Genomic DNA, 18,505 nt, shown 5'->3' on the forward strand with positions numbered 1-18,505 from the left:
TTTTTTTAATTCAACTTTTTTTGAGAAAGGGTAGACTCACATGTAATGTTAAGAAATAATACAGAGAGAGCGCAGGGACCCTTACACAGTGTCCTCCAACGGTAAGATAGCGGGGTCAGGGGCTCCAGGTGCTTCCCTGACAGCCACACCCCCACTCCAACTGCCAGTGCGAACCTGTCACTTCAGCACAGAAAGTTGAATAAAGTTTCAAGAAAGTTGAATAAACACAATCACAGTGTGCAGCCTTCTGTGATTGGCTTTTTTCTACCCCACAATTCCCTGTCCCTTTTTTGTCTGAAAGAGACTCCACGGCTTAACCCTCTACGGGCACCTGGGCCATTTCCAGTTTGGGGCTGTTACTGTTTGTCTGCGGCAAAGGCGCACACGGGGGTTGTGTGAACGTCAGCCTCTGTCTCTCTGATAAACGCCCAGGAGTGCGACTGCGGGTCGCACGGCAGGGGCACCTTTAATTTTCCGAGAAACTGCCGCCGCTCTTCAGCGACAGGGCCACTTCCGCCACCTCAGCCGCGCGTGGGGCCAGCTGTCCCTGTGCTTTAGTCCGGCCTCTCTGGCAGGCGTGAGGTGCAGCTCTTCCCACCCCCGACGGCTGTGATGCTGGATCTGTTTCCAGGGGCTTACTTCCCGCCTGTCTGACCTCCCAGTGAAACCTCGTTCACGTCTTTCGTCCATTTTCCGACTGGGATGAAAACACGCGGCCATGGTGTGTATCCGTCTTACATACTGCTGAATTCCGTTCGTGAACCTTTCCTTTCTCACCTAAAAACACACTCTGAAAACAGCTGTAAATTAGAACTTGAACGAATCCCTTGCACAGAACAAGGTCCCACACCTGATCTGACCAAGGTGTATCATTTCAACCATCAGTTGTGTCTGTTTCCTTGTCGTGTTGAAACTGGCTTGCATTTGGTTGCTCAACAGAAAAGACTTTGAGGAAAAAAAGGGAAAATGTGAGTCGAAGCTGTGAGGTAGAAACCCTCTGTTTCAAAAGTATCCCCCCATGAAGATAAAGAGGTTTAACCTCCGCCCCTGAGGGAAAGAGCAGAGGTGAGGAGAACCAGGCTGTTTCTGACCCCGCAAGTGCAGGCCTCAAAGGGATGCGGGACAAAGGCTAGAGCCCTGGCAGGGGGTCCACAGGAGCCCCCTCCCTGGTCGGTGGAGGAGCTGGAAAAGCGCGGGTCCCCTCTGCCTTCAGCCCCCAGACAAATAAACAACAAGAGGCCTAAGAGCTGGGTGGGCAGAGAAACAGCCACCGCGGTGTGCAGATGGAACGATTCCATGTTTAGAGAACTTAAGGGAACCAATGGGAAAATGCATACACGCAAGGGTCAGCGAGACAGCAGGATGTAAGGTTAACGTGCAGACATAACGCCATCCACACAGACATGTGGGCAACACAGCGATGATGAGGACAACACGCTTTATGAAAGGAGAAAGTAAAGCAGAATTTATTGGCACAAACTTATGAGAAATGTGCAGAACTACATGAAGACACCTAAAAAGAGGCAAAAGCGGAATCCAGCAAATGGAAACAGTTTTCAAGTTCCTGGATTAGAAGATTCAATATCACAAACCCTTAAATGACCCATGAAGTAAAACCCCAACTTATTTGCCATTAAATCTTCTTTTGGAGCTAGCTGGTTATCTGGAAAAATATGGACAAATAATCAAAAACAGTCAAGACAAAGGGCAGAAAGCATGAGGCGAGGCTCCAACGACAGCTGGGCACCACCCAGTCCAAGGCTCCACTGCTCTGATGCCGGCTTGCCGCCCAGCAGACTGCCTCCTGCCTTCAACAAGTAGCAAAGCAAACAAAACCCATGGAGTCACTGTTCTCACTCAACATCAGGACCCCTAACAGAACGGAAACAGGCAAAGCGAGGCTGCAGCGTCATCAGCTCCGCCTGAGCTCTCTGCAGCCACAGCTTCGGGAGCAGGAAGGCAGGCAGAGCCCAGCGGCCCCCCTGGGAGCGGACGGGCGAGCGGACGGGTGCGCGAGGACAGGCAGCAGCCCCGCTGGGGGCGGACGGGCAGGCAGGTGCGGGAGGACAGGCAGCAGGCAGGGTGGAGGCAGATGGTGGGTGCGTCACAGCAGGGCCCCGAGTCGTCTGTGAAGGACCCATCTGCACAGGCAGGAGAGGAAGTCACAAGGGGAAGAGCCAGCAAAAGGATGCAAGGGGAGTTGGTACAAGTCTGAGAGCGGCTCATGGCCCCTGGTCAGAGTGGAAAGAGCCCGTAGCACGTGGGGCATCAGGTGACATCCTGAGGTAGTGTCACCCCAGCAGTAAAGCAGAAGTGGTCTTGGACCACCTGGTTCTGCTTCATAAAGCTTAAAATCGGTCCTTGAAGATCAGTAACCCAACCGCAGAACACAGCAAAATACTTTCTAAAAGAAAACGACACATCTCAGCACTCACTGTGAAAATCACAAGGTCGGACAGTCAGTCAGAAGTCACTAGGTTTCTGCTTTCTGTAAATTCAGAAAAATTGGGGGGAGATACTTAGGTCTGTTTGTTTGTTTGTTTATTTAATGGAGGTCCTGGGGACTGAACCCAGGACCTGGTGCCTGCGAAGCACCCACCCTACCACTGAGCTGTCCCCTCCCCCCGAAGCTGCGAGGTGTTAAAGAAGCATGAAAAGATGACCTGTAACCAGCAGAAGCAGACACAGAAATGGCCGCGACGGTGGAAGGCAGCAAACAAGGGCGTTCAGAACAGCTGCTGTTATAAACCATCCACGCGCTCAGACAGGCAGAGGGAAATGTGAGCACAAGGCACAGGCAAAGGCGAACGAGAGCGGAAGTTCGGAGAAGAAGGATGCAACGTCTGAATGAGAAGTACACTAGACTGCTTCCTCCGCAGACTAGACACCAAAGAAGCAAGTCATGAACTTGAGGACACAGCAACAGACACACCCGAAATGAGACACACAGGGAAAACAAGGGCCATCAGCGCCCTGTGGAGAGCAGGGGGTGGTCTGACACACGGAACTGCCACGCGAGGGGAGGCGCGAGCGGGAAGCGGAAAACACACTGGAAGAAACGACGGTCACAAAATTTCCGAATTTGCTGAGGACTGCAAAACCACAGATCCCACGCGATGGCCAAGCAGAGCAAACCTTAAAAAAGCCAAGCAAAACCCATGCCTGACATCAGAATCAAACTGCCGAAAACCAGTCCTAGCGAGAAGACCTTACAAGCAGTCAGAGAGAAGCACGGATCCCACGGAGAGACGCGGACAAGGGTGCAGAGGGCTTCTTGCGGGGCTGCGGAGGCCAGACAACGGAGAGACGTCTGTAGACTAAGGACAGCCTCAGCCTAGAATCTGGCAGCCAGCTACCACAGCTTCACAAACTGAAGCAAACGAAGGCTTTTCCGGAAAACAAAAGCCAACATAATTCGTCACGAGAAGACTGAGGCTACAAAGAAGATGGAGGAAGCTCTCCAGGCAGAAGGAAACCTGACAGGTACCAACCAGGCAACGGCTGGTGGCAGTGACGGTGAATAGGTGTGTAAAAGCAGAAGGCAGTGTGCCACGTGTAGCATCCTTACAGGGTACGTGACTTTAGTATAAGCCAGAAAACACCACACTGCAGGGTTCACAGCGTGAACAGTGTGACGGGAGGTGGTCCTGTAACCTTCCTTCTCTGCACGTGAGATGGTCCCACTTGGGCACCGGAGGCTGCGAGGGCAGACTGCCCGCTGCAGACCCTCGGCCAACCTCTGAGAAAGAACAAAACAGACACGGGTCGCTGACAAGTCAGCAGCACAGACAGAACGGAATCGCAAAACCAAGCCAAACCAAAAGGCAGGAAAGAGGCTTGAGGCAAAACGAAGCTGGAAGAGGAGAACCCAGCCACGTGGAACGCAGACGGCAGGCAGCAACAAGCAGCAAAGTCAACACGACAGAAGACGGAACACACCGAGAAGGGAGGAGGGCGCGGCTCAGGGCAGCGCGAGTGCTCAGCACGCACGAGGCCCTGGGTGCAATCCCAGCGCTCCACGGAACAAACAAGAAATGGCCCGAGTCAGCCCCCCCAGATACAGTAGCTTAAAGATAAACAAACAGGCGAGGGGAGCGGCGGGCAGGCGGGGACGCTGCCGGGTCAGCGCCCACCTGCAAGGCCCTGCGGAGCGGCTGCCTCGGCTCAGCACGAGCAGAGGTCGGGGCGTGAGGACGGCGGCGGAAGGGCCCGCCCTCGCAGTGTCCCCGGAGGGCTATCCCAGAAGACCTTTCAGAACCAGGGTCTGGAGACGAAAACGGGGGAGAAGAGAGAGATGCAGGCATACAGTCTTACCAATCCACTATGCTTACGAAATTCGTCCCTAGCTGGTACTTAGGAACACCGAAGATTACTAAAATGCAAAATGTAAATAAAAACTGTGTCTCGTTAAGAACTGCTAATTGTCTTATGGATCCAGTTCTTCAAACGCTCTAGGAAGGGGGTACATTTAGGAAAGGAAGCAATGTTTAACATCTCATTAGACGACCTGTTTTCCTCATTTCATCCTCTCAGATGCTCCCGTCATCAGAAATCTGTCTGAAAGAGGACTTCACTCACAGATCCCTCTAGGCACCTGGGCAACAGCCCCACTAGGAAACGCGGCCAAACACACTTCTAGCTCCTGTGACCAGCAGAGTCAGGTGTGGCCAGGGTGCGGAGGCCACACTCCAGGAAACCCAAACATGCAGAACAGTGCGTCCACGAGTGACGGTCACATCAACGTGGGGCACACGTGGATGGACACCAGCTCTCCGACACTGTGATTTCTAACCTGTCAGACTTCTCGGGACTGCAGCGGGTTAGCTGCCCCCACTGCCTCCTCTTCCCAACCCTGTGGGGCACCCCGCTTAGGGCACTACTGCGGACCCTGTCCGTCTCCAGCAGGGTCCCAGTGGACCCCAGTCACTCTCACTAATCCTGCCTGACCCCTCCCAAATATCAAGTATCCCAAAGCCCTGTGCCTGCCCTGAGCATCCCCCGAGGCCTTGTCAGTGCTGCTGCAGCCACAGAGGCCCTCACACCCCATCTGCACACCGGCCCTGGGGCTGCAGGTGGAGGCAGACGGGGGGCCAGGCTGCTGGGCTCCAGGCTTGTGTATGTGAGCAAGGCCCCCCATCTGCGCCCCCTCCCTCAGCCATCATGGCTCCGAGTTGCAGTGAGGACCAAGCCCTTCCCAACCTCCCACCGCGGGAGCGCTGCATCCTCTCCTCAGGGCCCATGCCTCCCAGGGCGCACACCAGTCAGCCTGACGCATTCTGGCCGCTAGCTCGTGGACAGAGGCTGCAGCAGCCACACCCACAGGGCTGGACCAGGGATGAGGGGGAGCGGGCAGGGGTGAGACCCGGCCCTGGCTTCGCCTGAAGAGGGAGATGGGTCCACGGCTCCTGCCTCCCTGCTGCTGACTCTGAGGAAGGCCAGGTCCCTGAGCACCCATCCCGAGCCCCATGGAGACTCACATCAGGGACACAGGGACGTCCTGCCATCAGCCTACAAGGGTCATCTGTCCCAAGGCCATGGGGGGACCCGCTCACGAGTACTGGAAAAGCTCTGGGTCACCCCGCACTCCGTAAGGTGCTGCCTGCCTCCTTCCTACCTTCATCCTCATGGCCTCTGATTCCTGACACCGCACCCACATATTCCCAGCTCTGCCCTGTGCAGGAGAGCCCGCAGGGAGGGCCCAGACCAAACACAGCACTTCCCTGACCACCCCCCCCAACTCTGCCCAGAGCGGGGCTCTGCCCCCAGATGCTCAGTAAGTGGGTGAAGAAGTGCCCTTCTGGGAGCCACCCAGTGACACCCGACGGGAAACGTCCCAGCCGTTCTGCAGAGAATTCGCAGCTGCACGGTTTATGGAAGCTGTAACCCTCATAATCAAACAGCTTCCTTGCGAATGGCCTCAAAGAAATAATGATCAAGGAGAGCATATACTGAGCATTCACTTCATTCTTTCCAAATGAACTGTGTGATACAACTGACAAGGCCACCAACCAGCAGCTGCAAATCAGGATCTGGCCCCACGTAACAGCACTTCTAAAGCCGATCTGGTTCTGCCCAGCAGGACTGCTCCGAGTCCCTGTTCTGGCTGCAGACGCAGGAAGACCACACAGGTGTTCCAGGCCCGGAGCAAAGCTCCTCAGGGCTGAAACAGAGCGGCAGGTGTATTCAATCACGAGGCTGACGAGAAAAGCGCTAACCCACAACTTTATAAAAATGCAAACCAAGGTATTTTAATTAAGATTAAGACAAACTGACACGATCTGCATTTTCCCCAAATTCCTTTTGGATCCTTAGATTTCAAAGTCTTTGAACCCATGCATGGAGAACCACCCAAAGTAACTTCACATATGAACCCATCATGAAAAAAATGGGAAACAGTGTATCTGAAAGTATCTCAGTCCCTCCAATGGCAACACTGGTTACAAAATTCTTCAGAAGCCTCCATGTAGAATATATTTTAAACGCTTGGTGTGACTATCACCCAGAGTGCAGCTGCCCACTCCAAGAACGGGTCTGCTCAACTTTTAAGTCCACAGGGTTACTCGTTAGCAGGAACAGGTTAAAGCAAAGAAAACTAACTCAAGCAATTAGCTTGGTGGTCAAGAGCAAGTTAAACTTTGGAAAAAGGGGGCTGCTTTCTAAGATCCCATCTCTGCCCCTCCCACATGTAATATTATCGCATTTATCAGAGCCAATGAAAGACATTTCTGGAAACCCCAGTCTCTGAATTTCCCGTGTAGACATAAACTGTGAGCAGAAATCCACCCAGGACCTTTGTCATTCCTTTTATCTCTTCCCAACAAAGGAACCAGGCCAAAAAATATTATTTGTGCATGTAATCTCTCTTTCCATGTCACTGAGAAGTCCCACCAGCCCCTCTGGAGGTCTGGTGGTCCCTACAGAGCAGCCCAGTGAAGCCCAGAAGTCTGGGGGCCCAGGCTGGACCACCTCACTGCGGCAGCTCACTTCCCCGACACCGACGTCCCTTCTGTAGCTGGGAAGGAAGGCAGACGGACAGTCTCGATCCGCACAGTCAATAGGCATGCAGACTGCATAACACAAGGGACAGTCTCTGGAGCTGCCAGAGCTGCTAGGAACAGAGCTGCCAGAGACTACACACATGTGTGTTTCTTAAACCTTCCCAGCATTTCAGAATCTGAGGGAAGCCAGAGCCATGTGGAGGCGCCTGCAGCACCCACAAGGGGCCATCTGTGTTCCCGGCAGCTCAAGCCTCCAGCTCTGACCTTTGCTGCACAGCCATGTGAGGCCTCCTCTCCATGACAGTCAGTCTGGTGTCCACTTGGGAAGCTACCATTGACAGTTACCACGTGCTGCTGGGAAGGGGTTTGCAGGCAGGAAGGAAGTCCACAGCCTTGGCTTTAGGTGAGGGAGGTTATCCAAGGAGACCGCCTCGGGCTTCCACACCTGCCTGCCCCCACCCCGAGGCCGACCCCCTGCAGCAATTCTCTGTACTTCCTTGGCGCACTCTCCCCAGGATCTGCCACAGAGCAGGCTCACCCACGGGCTCGCGTGGGCGTGGGCACAGCCCACAGGGGCTGACACTGCAGCCCAGCCCACGTGGGGTGGCCCTGAGACCTGAAAGCCTCGAGTGTCCACCCATGGGAAGGCGGAGGTGGCCAGGGTGAGGACACACACAAACTCACAGGCCCTGGTCAGCGCCCAGGGGTGTTGGCTGGGAAGAGCAGGCCTATGAGACACTGTGGACGGGCCTGGGGGCACCGGGGGCGGCTGCTGGGGTCCGCAGCACTGCATGTTGGGCCAAAGAAGGGGCTGTGGGCCTTCCCAAAGGCTGGTCTAGTCGCCACCATTCCTGACCTCCTGGCCACAGAACGGGCTCGACCCAGTGGGGGACTGACGAGCCGGCGAGGTGGTGACCCCGGGCCCCTGCCATCCGACCTCAGGACGAGTGCGACAGCCACAGCGATACCTCGGCCGAGGGGCCACTTCTCAGGGAAGGAGTGACTGGGGACTTCCGACCCTCCCTCACGTCCGCCCGGAAGCTTCCAGCCTAAGGAGCAGTGGGGTGCCTCTCAAGATGCAGCTGACAGGCTATTTCCAACCTTCTCACACATGCATTTCACGGACACGTTTGCATTAATGATGTTTAAACCTAAGCAATGTAAGTGCACTTATAATTCAGGGAATAAGAATCCTCAACATCAAACTTAAGGCTGTGAGACACCACCTATTCCACGAAGAGACACTTCCCAGTGGAGCCTGGGCATGTCAGGTGCCACGACAGGCCAGGTGCCGGCAGCCAAGCCCCAGTCAGAGTCGTGTGTGTGGGATGGCAGCTGAGCCGGAGACCAAGGTGCTGAATCTCGCAGAAGCAGAGAGTCCGTGGGCAGAATTCAGAGCTCCAAGGTAAGGGGCCATTGGAAAAGAAAGAATTTGTCTTGGACTAACACAAGTGCTTCAGGCTCCTTGAGAAACTATCTCAAGGAGGTGTGTTTTTGAGCCTTTGTCTTGAACAGCTCACTTGATCCACGATTAACGGGGTCTGCTCTCTGAGCCCTGAGCCCTGTCCCAGGAACAAACAGGCCCTCTCCTTCATGAAGGCCCCACAGCCCTGCAGTCGGCGCCAAACACAGTGCCCGGGAGCCCAGGAGAAACACAGTGTCTCAGGCCCACGGACACCGGGGATTAGATCCTGGGGCTCACAGGCACATGGCCTGGAAAAGCTCCAGTGTGTGCACCCGGTGGGGCGTGGCACCATGGTAAAGGTCAGCGGCAAGCAGGGGTGTCCCTGGGAAAGCTGACACCACTCACCGCAAGACAGCTCCAGACCTTTCTCTCTCCCACTTTCTAAACCAGTGATCATCACAGCAACTCTAAGATGTTTTCACTGAGGCTCCAGCATGGATGTCTGAGCAGTGGGCCCTGTGGTCAGACACCAGCTCTGGGGATCGGCCACCTGGGCCACCTGGACCCCGAGCCACAGGGGCAAGTGGCCCCTGGGCTGAGATGCCCCGGTGTCCGAGTGGGCGGGAGACACTCCCTCACCCAGCAAGTGCCCGGGAGGATGGGCCCTGGAGAGCCTGGCTCGCGGGGCCCACTGGGAAGCCGTTCTAGAGGTGAACGTGGTCCCAGGTCATTGAGACAACAGTAATTTGTTTTAACTGATTCACACTACAGCTCTCAACCTGTGTGTTCGTGTCCGAGGGACATGGCTTCTGAAATGCTGGTAAAATCCAACTAAACCAAATCAACTCGTGTGCTCATCTGAAAGCAGCAAGTGCTGCTCAGAACAAGAAGTGCACTTTCCTTCGAGGGAAACACTTGTGACTATTCAGAGACACACCAGCCACGTATCAGTCTGACCACACGCTGGTTCCTCCTGCTCTAAGGAAGAGCCTTTATCTAAAAAGCTGTAAGGGCAGGTTTGGAAAGGCGGGGCCGCGCCCCAGGGAGTCTGGACTTACACTTGTCGGGTGTCGCACAGCAGCTGCGTGTTGTAGCCTCACCCTCTGCGGCATCATCGCGTCGTCCTGCAGGAGAGAGTACACCTGAAGACACAGGAAGCGGCCCCGCAAACCAGCAAGGAAAAGACAGCGAGCAGGCACCTCGGACACTGCCCTGCAGCCCACAGCCCCGTCGTCGCAGAGGGTGCGACCCCCCGGGCTGCGGTGCGGACGAGGGGAAGTGCTGACGACTCCAGCAAGTGTGCACGCCTGGCTGGCAGGGAGGAGGCTGGGAGGGCGGCAGGGCTCATCTGGCACAGTGGAGACTCGACCCCCGAGACCCGGGAACTTCACCAGCTGAGCACGAGAGTCTCGCACGCGCGCCCCAGGAGACACACGCAGGAACGCTCACAGCAGCACTGTTCGGATTGGGGATGCCCAATGTCACGGACACCAGCACACGTGGATAACCTGTGCACATCGCTGCAGTCAGAGACCACTCAGGGGCGAGCTGACCAACAGCGACACACAACACAGACGGATCTCAGACACAACGCCGAACGGAGGCGGCAAGGCCAAAGGGCGCAGGAGCGCTATTTCATTCCTGTAAAGTTCAAGTCAAGCAAAAGTAACCTGATTATTTACGGCATACACACAAAATGCAAACTACCATAAAGAAAAGCGGCAAAGTTGTAATCCCGAAGTCAGAAAGCTGATGACTTTGCAGTGATGGGACAGGGTGCACCTGTGAGGTGGCAGCAACGCGGTTACTTCCTAAGTGGTTGTTACACGTGTATTTGCCTCCTAATTAATCTTCAAAGTATCCATGCATGTTCTGTGTATTTTTCAATAGGTATGTTCCATTGCGCAATTTTTAGAAAATTGAAGTATTATGTAATTGTAGAAATTGAAGTTAGCTTACAATGTTGTGTCAACTTCTGGTGTACAGCATAACGTTTCAGTCATACGTGTACATACATATATATTCCTTTTTGTGTTCTTTTTCATTATAGGTTATTACAAGATATTGAATATAGTTCCCTGTGATCTACAGTAGAAACCTGTTGTGTACCTATTTTGCATATAGTAGTTAGTATCTGCAAACCTCAAACTCCCAATTTATCCCTCCATACCCCTCTCCCACCCTGGTAACCATAAGTTGTTTTCTATGTCTGTGAGTCTGTTTCTGCTTTGTAAATAAGTTCATTTGTCCTTTTTTTTAGATTCCACATATAAGTGATAGCATATGGCATTTTTCTTTCTCTTTCTGACTCACTTCACTTTGAATGACGATCTCCAGGTCCACCCATGTTGCTGCAAGTGTCAGTGTTTATTCTTTATGGCTGAGTAGTACTCCATCATGTTCCCTGCCACAGCTTCTTTATCCAGTCACCTGTTGATGGACATTTAGGTTGTTCCATGTCTTGGCTGTTGTAAACAGCACTGCTAGGAATACTGGGGTGCATTATCTTTTTGAATTAGAGTTCCCTCCAGATATATGCCCAGGAGTGGGTAGCTCTATTTTTAGTTTTTTGCCATCTAACAATTTAAGAAGTGCTTAAAGTTGATAAATAATCAAAAAGATTTCAGAGAGTTTTATTTAAAGGCACCAATAGAGTAAGAAAAGTACAAAATAGAAGAACTAAAATAATGTCATTGGGAGGATATTATCTTTAAATTGAACAATAAGATAAACTAAAAGACCTGTAGTTTATCTCTTAATGCTGGAAAACGGCCTTGTGAGTGCTGTGCTATGGAGGAAGGAAGCTGAGAGGAAGCCTGTGGCTACTGTGAGGAGGCCGGGTCGGAGAAGGCGGAGGAGGGAACCGAGTGCAGGTATGAAGTCGGAAACAGAGGAACCCCGGGAGAAAGAAGCTGTCAGAACAAGAGCAGAAAAGTCGGCTATCCCAGCACGGACTCCTTCCCTGGCTCCAGGCATGTGCGTGGTCAGCCGCAGCCGGGAATCTTCACAAGGAAAACTGAAGCAGGGGTGTGAGGTGAGGGGGATGAGAAGTCACGCTACACCTCAGCCTGTTTCTCTCCCAGAAACAGCCCAGCAAGGAAGCAGGGCAGAGACAAAGCGGGAGACTTCCCTGAAAGGGAAGGCCTGTGGTCAAAAGCTTGAAGAGTGGCCCCCGTGTCTATGGCCTCAAGCAGAATCCTACATGTTTCTGAGGGTTTCCTCAACCAGTCTTGACTCCCGCGTCAGGTCTGGTGTGGGGCACAAGGTAGCGCAGGACCAGGAGGGACTCGAGAGGGAAAGCTGGGGGGTGGGGAGGAAGCCGGGGTCAGGGCCCTTCCCTGCCCACAGCATGACCTCCCTGGGACCCTGTGCGTCACCACGACTCAGGTAAGCCCCGCTTCCTCCAAAGCCGGGTGAGTGCCCCGGGACTTGCCATAGACCTTCAGGCCCCAAGTCCCACACTTACTCAACTGCACCAAGATGCCCACCTGGAAGGGGCACCTCGCGCTGGCCAGCCCAGCTCTCGCATTTGGTTGGCCCTCAAAAGTACTTGTAGAACAAACGAAGTGTCTTAGGATTAAATTGTATTTTCCACTCATTTCACCATTTACACTACATATATAATATATATATATATATATATATTTTTTTTTTTTAATCACAATCTCCTATAGTTGGAGACAGAGCAACCAATATTCCCATTCTGCAGCCGAGGAAACCAAGGTTTGGAGATGCTACGTAACTCACCCAAAGTCTCACAGCAATTACATGTCAGGGTTAAAATTTGAACACAGGATTAACTGAGGGTCCAAGGATCTAAGGAAAAACCAAAACTGCCCAGAAATTCTTGGCTCTCAAGAACATTCTAATACAGTTTCCCATCACTTCTTTTACCAGAATCGCCTCCACTGCTGGGGTCTGAATAGTGAACACCTCTGACACACCCGGGCAATGAGCTGAGAACTTCGAGGCTGAACGCAATAAGCAAACACTCAAGCCAAAAAGTGACAGCAGAGCAGGTGCCCAGAATGTCTCGGCGGTACCGCAGCTCCGCAAGTTTTAAGTAAGTTCCCTCTTCTCCCGAGACCATTTTGAAAGAGGAAAAACATGCTGAAAGCTGGGAGCATGCAAAGGTCTTCATTACACATAAAAAGCGGCAACATGTTTTAATAACAAGCCTCGATATGCTTCTGCTCGTGGCCCATGGCCCCTGCCACCTCTCATCAAGGCCCGAGCCCATGGTGCCGTCCCATGCAGGGCTGCCCTGGTCAAGGTGCATGTGCTCCAGCCCGTGCCCAACCCAGGAGGCAGTTTTACAAAGTCAGCTGGAATCTGAGACACCACCGAGAGAGGCCTGAAAGGTGGATATGAAGAGTTACCAAGCATGAACCAAAAAGGCTCAGTGTCTGGACCCCAAGGTGTCTGGAGACGATTTTCCCAGCCTAAGGGAGGCCCCAGACCCCCACCGCTGTTCGCTGAAAGTGTGGACAATTCCACGTGATAAGCAGGTGAGAAAGAATTTTGATACATTATAAAAATAACATTAATTCAGAATGAAACACTGTTTCCTTCTGACCATACAAATATTGGGTAGAGAAAAACTAATCTCGTCAAAGAACTTCACGGTTAAAAGGAACCTGTGGCTCTGAGTCTAGCAGCTTCTGAGTGGAGGCTGGTCCTGAGGGAGCGAGGCTGGGGATGCTGCGGGGAGGCGAGGGCAGGACAGGCCCCTGCGAAGGAAGAAAGTAAGCATCTACAGCCAAGAGGAGCCTTGCAGAGGAAGGCAAAGTTGATGTTTTGGGTTTTGTTAAGTGTCTGTATGCTGGCTTTCAGACAAAAAAGATCTGAAAACGCAGAAATGGCCTGGTCACACAACCTCAGGATGCACAGCCCACAGACAGGGTCTGCAGGGCGGGGAAGAGAAAGGAGCCGGCCCAGCCCTCATGCCAAGAGCCTCTTCCAAACCACAGTCACGGGGTCACGGCACGTGCGTGTGGTGCCACCTGGACTGTTCATGCCAGGGCAGGACCCAGCGTGGTCAGGATGCCGCCATGCCCCATGTGCAGAGGTGACAGACTGACAGCACACAAACCATCAACTAAGAAAGCCACATGAGACTGTGAGGGTCTTGAAGCAGCAGAGAGTTAAGAAGACAGTGGAAGTGCCAGCCTTGGTCTGCCGGAAGCACTCGCCTGGACAGGAAACAAGCCACTTCTGCCTGGAGTCCTTGCTGACCTATAAGAAGCAGCTGAGATTCCCGGCCATGTTCTGATGACCCTGCAAAGCTGCAGGGAATGGAAATCAGAGCCACGTGTGTGCTCCAGTTGGGGCGGGGGACCTGCGTGCTTAACCCACAACACTACAGCTCAGGCCAGAGCGGGCCATCTCTCAGGGTTGGGGTGGATGACACGTCACCTGACGGGACAGGGGCCCCGAGGCTGGATTACAAGGGTCCCAGGAAGATCTCTGAGGGGAAGGGTTTCATTCAAGGCCTAAATTGACTCCACAGATGAGTGTTCAAGTATAATGACCAGTCCATAAAGATAACTGAGCATAGAAGTAAAAACACACAAAATAATGGATAATAAAGGATTTCCATGGAGCAACCACTAAGAAAATAATTCAAAAAAGAGTTAAAAATCAACAATTTATTATAACTATGTTTTACCTTTGGAAGACCCACCCGACAACACCTACCTGCTGACGTCCACATGGGGACACCCTCCTGGAAACAGCAGGCTATACGCCAGATCCCAAAACAAGGATCGAAAATATTAAAGAACTAAAATCAGATAAAGTGCGTTCTCTGACCATGACAAAATTAAGTTAGAAATAAAAAACAGGAGGCTATTTGGGAAATCTACCACCATCTACGGATATAAACAAGGTACTTCTATACAGCCAACGGGTTGAAGAAGAAATTCCAAGAGAACTTAGAAAACACTGTGAGCCGGATGAAGATGAAAACACGGCACAACACAGAATAGCTAACACAGTGCCTGGAGAAAATTTCATGGCTCTTAGTGCCTATGTTAACAAAGAAAGACCCGAAGAAAAAACAACCAAAAACAAAGAGCAGACAACGAAAACTAAGCAGAAGGAACATAAAGATTAGAGCAGAAATCAATGAAATAGAAAAAAGCAACAACAATAGAGAAAATCAATTAAAACAATGGTTGGTTCTTTGAAAACATCCAGAAACTTAACAAACCTTTAGCTAGACTGGAGATGAGCAGACTCTTTCTATGAAGGACCAGGTAGTATATATTTTAGCTTTCATGGGCCGCATATGGTTTCTGCCAATACTCTTTGTTTTTTGATTTGGTTTTGTTTTTCCAACACTTTAAAAATAAAAAGACCATTTTCAGCTCAGAGGCCATACAGAAACAGGCTGCCAGTGGGTTTGTCCTGTGACCTGTCATCTGTGGACTCTTGAGCAAGACAAACCAAGTAAAAGAGAAGAGACAAATCACTAAATTCCGGCATGAAAAGGGGACAGCAGCCCCGACCTCACAGAAGTCAAAGGGACTATAAGAGAGAACTAAAAGCAACCATGTGCCAACAACTTGGATAACTGACATGAAATGAACAACTTCCTAGAAAGACAGGAATTACTGAAATTGACTGAGGAAGAAACATAAAACATGAAAAGATTTATAAAAAGAAAAAGAAACTGAATTAGTAATTTAAAATCTTCACACAAAAAAGTTCAAGCTCAGAAGGCATGAGTAGTGAATTTTACCAAACATTCAAAGAATAAATAACGTCTCACCTTCAAAACATCTCCCAGAAGATGGAGGAGACAGGGACTTTCCCAATTTGTTCCATGAGGCTTGTATTACCCAATTCCAAAGTCAGAAAATGACATGACAAGAGGAGAAATCTACAGAATAATATCGCACATGAACGTAGAAGAAAAGTCTTTGACAAAATATCAGCAAACCAAATCCAGCAACACATGAAAAAGGTTACACACCATGACCAAGTGGGATTGATCCCACGAGCGCAAGGTGGCCTGACCCTCTGAAAGCCGATCGTCATAAATCATATCAGAAGAAAAAAGAACAATCACTACATGACGATCTGAGTAAGTGCAGAAAAAGCATTTCACAAAATCGAATGGTGATCACTCATGACAAAAATTCTCCACAAAGCAATAGGAAGGGACGTCCCCAGCTTGGCAGAAGGCACGTACAAAACTCCCACAGCTAACATCTTCAGCGTGCAGGACGAGATGCTCTCCCAAGACTGGAAGCAGGGAAGACACCTGCTCTTGTGACTTGTGCAGAGCACGCACAGGAGGCCTGGTCAGCACAATCAGGCAGGAAAGGAGACAAAGGGCATCCAGATTGGAAGGAAGAAGTAAAACTGCCCCTATTTGCAGAAACCATAATTTTGTATTTGGAAAATCCTAAGGAATCCACCAAAACAAAGCCAAAACATTACCAGAATTAATAAATAAGTTCAGCAAAATAAGAATACAAGATCAAGATAGAAAAATGAATGGAATTTCTATATACTGGCCTTGAACAATCTGAAAGAAAATTGAGAAAAAAAATTCGCAATAGTATTGAAATAATAAAATATTGAGTTGTAAATTTAACAAAAGAAGGGCAAGACTTATTTGGTGAAAATGACAAAACATTGCTAAAAGAAGTCAAAGACCTAAATAAACAGAGATACCATATTCATGGATGGGAAGACTCTAGTCTTCATCAGAGCAATTCTCCCCAAACTGACCTATAGATTCAATACAATCCAAATCTACATTTCAGTTTGTTTCTTTGTAGAAATGACAAGCTGATCCTAAAATTCATCTGGAAATATGAAAGATCCAGAATGGCTGAAACAATGTTGAAAAGGGAAGACACAGGTGGAGGACTTACACTTTGTGACTTCAGAACTCATTACTGGGAAGCTACCCCAGTGGCCTGAAGATAAACACAGAGATCAGCAGAACAGGACTGAGCGCAGAGAAACACCCTCCGCAACCACGGCTGGCCTGAGGCAGTTCATGGGAAAAGGATGGTCTTTCAGCAAACGCTAGGACTAGTGGGTCACCACAGGGACAAGGTAAATGCAGACCCTCGTCACACACAAAAATTAATCAAAATAGATCACACACCTAAATGTAAGAGCTAAAACTAAAAACTCTTACAAAAAAATTAGGAGCAAATCTTGGTTACTTGGAATTAAGGAAAGAATTCTTAGACATGACAACAGAAGCACAAATGATAAAAAGACAAATTTGACAAATTGGTCTTCTTCAAGATTTAAAAAACTTGGGAAGAGGAAAAATGACTATTTACATAAACAACCCAAAATAAACAACAGAGAAATGCTAAATTAAAAGTGCATAGTCTCAAAAAAATCACATGAAATTAACACTACATTATAAGCCAACTATGCTTCAAGAGAAAAATCACGTAACTTTCACGTACTGTTGGTGAGAATGTAAAATGGTATAGCTACTTTGGAAAATGTTTTGGCAGTTCTTCAAAATGTTGAACATGGATTTACCATATGACCCAGCAATTCTACACCTAAGAGAACAGAAAACACCTGTGCACACAAAAACTTCTTCAGGAATGTTCAGAGCAGCACTATTCGTAATAGTCAAAAAGTGTTCATCAGCTAGTAAGCAGATAAACAAAATGTACGTCCATACAGAGGACTATTATGCACCAATAAAAAGAAGTGAAGTGCTGACACACATTACAACCTGATGAACCTTGAAAACATCATGCCACGTGAGGGAAGCTAGGCACAGGGACCACACGGTGTACATTCCATTTGCAGGAAGTGTCCAGAACCGGCAAACCCGTAGAGACAGATAGGAGGTTAGTGGCTGCCAGGGGCTGGGATTCAGGGGAATGAGGAGTGATGACAAACAGGTTCGGGGTTTTGTTTTGTGGTGATAGAAATGCTCTAAAATTGGATCATGGTGATGGTTGCATAACATTGTGAATATACTAAAAACCACTGGATTGTACACTTTATTTGGGTGGAAGTTTTATGTGAATTCTATCTCAACAGAGTTGGTTAAAGTGTTTTTAAAGAATCAAATACCAAGGAATTAATTTAACAAGGGACTGTAAGTCCTCTACTATGAAAACTGTTCATGTCTATTATGACAAATTAAAGAAGATCTGAATAAATTAATGAACATATATTTATTGTTAGGAAGACTCACTATTGTAAAGAAGTTAGTTCTCAATTGATCTGTAGATTCAATATAATTCCAATCAAAATTCCCAAGAGGGATTTTGTGAAAATTGACAAAATTACTCTGATATTTATATTAGAATACAAAGAGTTTTTTTAAATAGTGGAAAACATTAAGTTGATGAACAAGAGGACATACAGCATCAGATCATACTATGTTCTATAAAGCTGCACTGTGGTACTGGCAGACAAAGCACAGAATAATAACCCAACTGAACAGAACACAGGGGCAGAAATGGGCCTCATGCACAGCATGCAGAGCTCATACACATCAACCAGCAGATGCCTGCACACTGCTGGAGGGAGAGTAGACACACCAGCTACTGGGAAACTGCATGGCACACTAGGATGCGCCGGCCGCACCTGTACGTACCATGTACCAGAAGACATGCACAAGCAGTACTCAGACCCCCAGAAGCCCAAACAACAAAATGGATCAATGGGATAAATATTCATACAGTGGAATACTACACAGCAACAAAAAGGAGCAGACTCCTGATACACACGATAAAGTGGACTAATCTCCAACATGTAACATTGTGTGACGTCACCCAGGCATAGAACACCTAACAAAATACATAAAGTCAGAAGAACTGACTGGAGGTGTTAGTGTTCCAGCTGCCTTGTGGAGACGAGGAGGGAGTTACCGACAAGGAGCAGGAGGGCGTGGGAGGTGCGGGCCCTACTGCACTCCTGCACCTGACACACGGCCGCACCACAGTCTTCAGTCTCCCATAACTCAACGTGTTCAGTATGCATGCTGAACTTAAACAGAAGTAAGCAAAAGCAATTCCAAGTAGGGTTTACATCAAAATACAAAAGGTAAAAAAGAAATAAAGCATCTGGAACATAAAAGAACACTTTCAAGGCCTTAAAA

General features: G+C 49.8%; 1 protein-coding gene across 13 annotated transcripts in view; it reads right to left on the minus strand.

Moving 5' to 3' along the window:
- B3GNTL1 (UDP-GlcNAc:betaGal beta-1,3-N-acetylglucosaminyltransferase like 1) overlaps positions 1–18,505 on the minus strand; it is an 82,428-nt gene that overhangs the window by 44,673 nt on the left and 19,250 nt on the right. For all 13 annotated transcript variants that reach the window (XR_012059920.1, XR_012059919.1, XR_012059914.1 and 10 more), the window contains one exon: positions 9,462–9,527. Coding sequence is in view for 2 of the 13 variants with exons in the window: in XM_072939953.1 (XP_072796054.1) it covers positions 9,462–9,527 (66 nt within the window). In the remaining 11 variants the exon portion in view is untranslated. The remainder of the gene's footprint in view (positions 1–9,461; positions 9,528–18,505) is intronic.

This window comes from Vicugna pacos, chromosome 16, assembly GCF_048564905.1.
Source record: "Vicugna pacos chromosome 16, VicPac4, whole genome shotgun sequence".
NCBI classification, from domain to species: domain Eukaryota; kingdom Metazoa; phylum Chordata; class Mammalia; order Artiodactyla; family Camelidae; genus Vicugna; species Vicugna pacos.